General features: G+C 67.9%; 1 protein-coding gene across 1 annotated transcript; it reads left to right on the forward strand.

Annotated features, from left to right (window-relative positions):
• The first annotated feature begins 2,342 nt into the window (after positions 1 to 2,342).
• Positions 2,343 to 5,991, forward strand: LOC119245624 (uncharacterized protein CXorf49 homolog). Its single transcript, XM_037511646.2, is given in 10 exon segments — positions 2,343 to 2,528; positions 2,952 to 3,173; positions 3,260 to 3,428; positions 3,431 to 3,624; positions 4,211 to 4,347; positions 4,350 to 4,363; positions 4,792 to 4,862; positions 5,125 to 5,170; positions 5,798 to 5,836; positions 5,942 to 5,991. Coding segments are annotated over 9 exon segments (1,077 nt in total). The 3' UTR covers position 5,836; positions 5,942 to 5,991.
• The last annotated feature ends 9 nt before the right edge of the window (positions 5,992 to 6,000 follow it).

Below are 6,000 nucleotides of genomic sequence, written 5' to 3' on the forward strand. Positions count from 1 at the left end.
GGCCTGGGCATCGCCCTTGGGCTGGGCTGAGGAGCCAGGCCGGCCCCGGCGGCCCCCGCGCCTCGGCCTCCCCGCTCCCGGCACATCGTGCTCCCACACGAAGCTCTCGGGCTCCTGGGGCCCACCGTGGACGTCGCCGCCGGCTGCCCCCAACTCAAGGCCTTGGCTGAGTGCCCGCGAGGCCGCGCGCCGGCCACTCTGCGCGCGGGGCCGCTCGCTGCCCTCAGGGCCCGAACCCGCCCCCCAAGCAGTCACCTTCCTGGGGAAGCTCATGGTTCGCGCGCACACGCGTGTGCGGTCAGTGCCGGCCGTGGACACGGGGTCGCACCGGGCCCCGGTGCGGGGCCTGGCCGGTGGCACGGATGCGCCGCGCCGCGCCACGCCGCGAGGCCCTCGCGCACTCCCGGTCGCCTCGCCCGAGGCGCCTCAGGAGCTCGCCTCCCGCCACCAACACCAACGAGCAACTTGCGCGCCCTCAGACGCCGGCACCGCCCTGCCTTCTCATTGGCCAGGCTCCGCGGCGCCGACCAATCGGCTGGCGCGCTTTGCGTTTACCCCCGCCCCCGGGGCCCTGGCTCCCCCTGGCGGCAGGGACCGGTCCCGCGAGGTTCCGGATAGCGTGCCCTTGGTCCCACCTCTTTCTGGACCCCCACCCCCTAATTACAGTCGCGCCTCTGAGCCTCGCTTTGTCACCCAGGAACGCGGGCGAAGGCTGCGCCCCCCCACCCCCCCACAGTGTGGGGGCAGGAGCGGGTGGGCCCTGCTGGGAGCAGGGGGCAGCAGTGGGGAGCCGCTTGTGAGAGTGAAACCGAATGACAGGCCAGAAGCACCCCGTGCGCGCATGCGCTGAAGGACCCACCGGCCTCTAGTCCACAGCCAGATGGCACAGGGGGCAGAGCAAGCCCGCCAAGGCCAAAGATGGGGCTCTGCAAGCTGTTTGGGCGAAGGGCCCGCGAGCCAAGGCTCCCGCATATACAGGCTGCGCGCAGATGGCTACTGCAGCATAGGGGAGGCGGATGGGCCCGGGCCTGCGTGCTGGGGCCTTCATGAAGTAGAAGGCAGGCTTGGAAGGCGGGTCGGCTTCGCCCCCTTTTTGTCCCTGCGCCACTGCCGCTTAATTCAGGGCCGAGGGAATTCTGATGGCCTGTGCACATGCCCAAAGACGGCCTCCAGCACTGCTCTGACGTGCTCTCAGGTCCTGTGCACCTGGTCCCACCCAGCTGGCAAAATAGGAAGGCACCTTCAGGAGTACCATGTTGTGTAGGCTGCCACGGGCCCCGACCCTCCCAAGTAGTGTGTGCTCTAGAGCACACAGAGGCCATGGGAGGGTCAGGGCTTTGCTCACAAAGCTGTCCCAGTCTTGAATGGCTAGGTCTTGGTTGCCAGCCTATTTATGTACAGGAGAGGAGGACCAGGCACCCTGAGAGCACGTCAGAGCAGTGCTGGAGGCCGTCTTTGGGCATGTGCACAGGCCATCAGAATTCCCTCGGCCCTGAATTAAGCGGCAGTGGCGCAGGGACAAAAAGGGGGCGAAGCCGACCCGCCTTCCAAGCCTGCCTTCTACTTCATGAAGGCCCCAGCACGCAGGCCCGGGCCCATCCGCCTCCCCTATGCTGCAGTAGCCATCTGCGCGCAGCCTGTATATGCGGGAGCCTTGGCTCGCGGGCCCTTCGCCCAAACAGCTTGCAGAGCCCCATCTTTGGCCTTGGCGGGCTTGCTCTGCCCCCTGTGCCATCTGGCTGTGGACTAGAGGCCGGTGGGTCCTTCAGCGCATGCGCGCACGGGGTGCTTCTGGCCTGTCATTCGGTTTCACTCTCACAAGCGGCTCCCCCACTGCTGCCCCCTGCTCCCAGCAGGGCCCACCCGCTCCTGGCCCCACACTGTGGGGGGTGGGGGGGCGCAGCCTTCGCCCGCGTTCCTGGGTGACAAAGCGAGGCTCAGAGGCGCGACTGTAATTAGGGGGTGGGGGTCCAGAAAGAGGTGGGACCAAGGGCACGCTATCCGGAACCTCGCGGGACCGGTCCCTGCCGCCAGGGGGAGCCAGGGCCCCGGGGGCGGGGGTAAACGCAAAGCGCGCCAGCCGATTGGTCGGCGCCGCGGAGCCTGGCCAATGAGAAGGCAGGGCGGTGCCGGCGTCTGAGGGCGCGCAAGTTGCTCGTTGGTGTTGGTGGCGGGAGGCGAGCTCCTGAGGCGCCTCGGGCGAGGCGACCGGGAGTGCGCGAGGGCCTCGCGGCGTGGCGCGGCGCGGCGCATCCGTGCCACCGGCCAGGCCCCGCACCGGGGCCCGGTGCGACCCCGTGTCCACGGCCGGCACTGACCGCACACGCGTGTGCGCGCGAACCATGAGCTTCCCCAGGAAGGTGACTGCTTGGGGGGGGTTCGGCCCTGAGGGCAGCGAGCGGCCCCGCGCGCAGAGTGGCCGGCGCGCGGCCTCGCGGGCACTCAGCCAAGGCCTTGAGTTGGGGGCAGCCGGCGGCGACGTCCACGGTGGGCCCCAGGAGCCCGAGAGCTTCGTGTGGGAGCACGATGTGCCGGGAGCGGGGAGGCCGAGGCGCGGGGGCCGCCGGGCCGGCCTGGCTCCTCAGCCCAGCCCAAGGGCGATGCCCAGGCCCCGGCGGCCCGCCCTGCCGACGCGAGTGGGGCGGCCCTTGTGGCGTGGAGGAGCGCCCAGGAGCCCCGGGCAGGCACAGAAGCCTGTCCCCAGAGGACTGCCCCATCGACTTGGCCGCCATCTGGGCGGGCCTGGAGGCCGGGCCGGGTGGGCGAGGCCCGCTGCTCCAGAGCTGCGTGGAGCTGCAGCCGGCCGCCGGCGCCCCCAGCCACGCGAGCAGGGCCCAGGGAGGCCGGGCCGGGGCCGTCGCTAAGAGGGCCCCGAAGGGCAGGTGGAGCGTGGGCAGGGATCACCCGTGGCCCCCGCCAGCCCCCTGCTGGCTCTGCCCACCGACCCCGAGTGCCCAGAGGAGATCAGCGAGATCCACATGATGAGGGTGAGCATCTACACCAGAGGAGGCCCGGCCAGCGCCAGCAGCCTGGATGATCCTGGAGACAGAGACACAGGCCGCCTGCCGAGCTTCCTGGTCAGGGAGGGCTTTGTTCACGGGACGGCCCTGGGCTCGGGCTCGGGCTCGGGCTTGGGCTCGCTGCTGGCAGCCGCTGCCCGAGGCCTCCCCGCGGTGGTGGAGAGGCAGGCGGCGGGAGAGCTAGCCGCGGCTGCCTCCAAGAGGATGCAGGGCGCCTTGTGGGGCAAGGCGGGCGGCAGGCCCGGCCCCCGCGAGCCGTTGGTGTGGCGGGCCTGCCGCTGCCCCGGGCCGCTCCTAGGAAGGGGGTGGCTCAGGTGCGGCAGTCCCTGCCCCCTGGCTCCGAGATGGCCCTGGGGAGACTCTTTCCTCCCTGGGGGCTGAGAGTCCAGGCAGCGCCCCTGGAGCCGGCTGGCTTCCCCCAATCTGCGGCGTTCAGCTGCTCGGGAGGTCCAAGAAGCAGAGCCCGGTGCCGTGGGCAACCAAGCAGTCCAAGCGCGCTGGTGTCTCTGGCAAGAAATCTGGCGCCAGGAAGCCCCGGGAGTTGGAGCCGGTGGTGGCGGGAGAAGAAAATGACCCAGACAGAGGTCCAGTGCCCAAGGGCCAAGTGAGTAGGCCCGCCTCCTGCCCCCTTCCCACCCGCTGGCCCGGCACACACCTCTGTGCCCATGCCCCCTCTGCCCAGTCCTCAGAGGCGGTCCTTGGGCTCCCGTGGTGGGCAGGATGCCAGCTGGGGGTCTCTCTCGAGGGGGCCAGCATTGAGACAGCACTGTGTGCATGCGCGTGCGTGTGTGTGCACACGCGCGTGGCATGTGCTGGCGTGCGTGCAGCCCACAGTCGTCCTGCCTTGGCGGATTTCCTGCACCTGCCCCTGGGAGGGCCTTGGGTGGAAGGCAGGACTGCAGGCTGACTTCCATCGGGGGAGCCCTTGCAAGTGTGGGCCTGGAAGCTTCCCTGTCTGCAGGCATGGCCTTCTGCTTCCTACCCCCTAGCTGTTCCCCAAGCCTTCCTTTCTCAGTGCTCTCCCTAGCTCAGCCCTGCCTCCTGCCTGGGGCTGACAGAGTGAAATGAAAGTGCTAATGAGGTTTGCCTCAGAATTCCCTTTTCCATGGCCAGCCTCCACCCAGCCCCCAAACACACCCACACACACACCCCTACACCCCGAGTTCACCAGTGGAGGATGTGTGTGTTAGCTTCCTGCACAGAGATCAAGGTCATCTCTGAGTATGCACCGTGGACAATTCAGCATTCGAGACCGCAACACCAGAGCCCCCCAAGCTCTTGCAATCTCTCAGCTCTTGGTCCCCAGTCAGGGAGACGTCATGCTCAGGGGCCCACAGCCTCGGGTGAGTCTTGTGGCTTACTTAGGAGCAGAGGGGAGACGGGCTGGGGGGAGGGAACTCTGTGGCCGTGTGTCGGTCTGCTGGGGTCTCGGGCTTGCTGCCAGGCCTCCCTGCCTGCCTGAGCAGCTTGCCCACAGGAGTGGCCTTTGAGGGGAGGACAGCCGTTCCTGGGGTGTCCTGGTGGGTCAGATGGCTCCTCCCAGAGGCTGGCTGTGGCTGCAGCTGTGGGAGCCTCCAACCCAGGGCCGGGGTGGCATCTGGCCGCCCCTGGGAAGCAGGGCAGGCAGGGCCCAGGGAGAAGGTTGGAGCTCCAGGCAGGGCAGGGGCCACTGGCTGCCAGCAGAGGGTGGTGCTGCCTCACGTTAGACCCCGCCAGGCCCTTTCCACCTCACTCTCAGCCTTGCAGGCAGCATTTTGTGTGTCTCTTTCAGATGACCAGGAGCCACCAGACCATCCCCCAAGACCAGAAAGGCAGCCGCCTGCAGCACAGGGCTGTCCTCAGGTAGCGCTTCGCCTGGCTCCTAGAAATGCAGGTCCCAACTAGACGGTGGGGTGCGAGTCCAGGTCCTATTCACAAGTGTCCCCTCCCGCCCCGCCCCGCCCCACCCCGGTTTCCCCATCCCGCCTCCCCCCAGGACGTGGACGGAGCGGGCCTCCTTTCCCAACGAGGACCCCTGGGCTAGGGATGGAGGGCCAGGGGCAGAGGAGGCGAGAGGAGGCCAGAGTACACTGATCTCTTTTCCTTCTCCACTGCGCTCGGCCAGTGTGTGACACTCCAGAAAGAAATAGAGGAGCTCAGAGCGCATCTTGGTATGAGCAACCTCGGGCGGGGGCGGGGCCGGGGCCGGGGCGGGCCGGGGCGGGGGCAGACTGCTGTGGCTCACTGCATCAGCTGGGGGGCTGCAGGGGGGAAGGGCTGCAGGTGCAGGAGCCTCACAGGGACCACCCTCCCCAGGGGATGGGAACCCCGCAGGCTTGGCCCCGGAGCCTTGTGTGCATTTACAGCGAGTTGTATACACAGGTCGGAAACGTATTGTCTGACCTGTGCGCCGCACGCTGCCAAAGAGAAGCGGCCCTACCGGTCTTCTCTTTGTATGTTTAGAGACACCCCGTCTGTCTCACTAGCTCCCCTTGCGCTGCGCCCTGGTGTGGCTTCTACGGTGTGTGTGTGTCTTGATGTATGTGCCTGTCTCACACGTCCTGAGTGGTTCTGATGTGCCCCCAAAAGCTTGAGAAGTGCCGCACGCTGTGTTGCCACGTCCAAAATACGTGCACGCTGAGTGGAGGGGATGGGTGCGTGAGTCGGTCCCAGGGCTCTGTGGATGGGGCCAGAGGGGGGTCTCAGGTTTACAGGGCCAGGCAGTTCCTCGCGGGGGCGGGCCGGGCTTCTCGAGCCCTGTGTCTGGGCCGGGTGCCTATGCCTCTCTGTTTCCGCAGGCAAGCAGTCCCTGGCTGACAAGTCCCAGACCCTGTGAAGTGAGTGTTACACATACCATGCCCCGTCCCGCAGTCTTGGCTGCTGAGGGGGCTGAGGGCTGGGCCTGGCGGGAGGCTCTTCTCTGACTCTGCTTTGTTTGACAGGTTGAAGCCCGCATCTTGCTACGAGAGAGGCGGCTGGTGGCTTGGGAGCCCAGGAGCTG

This window comes from Talpa occidentalis, unplaced genomic scaffold, assembly GCF_014898055.3.
Source record: "Talpa occidentalis isolate TD23 unplaced genomic scaffold, MPIMG_talOcc4v2.1 talOcc4.15, whole genome shotgun sequence".
NCBI classification, from domain to species: domain Eukaryota; kingdom Metazoa; phylum Chordata; class Mammalia; order Eulipotyphla; family Talpidae; genus Talpa; species Talpa occidentalis.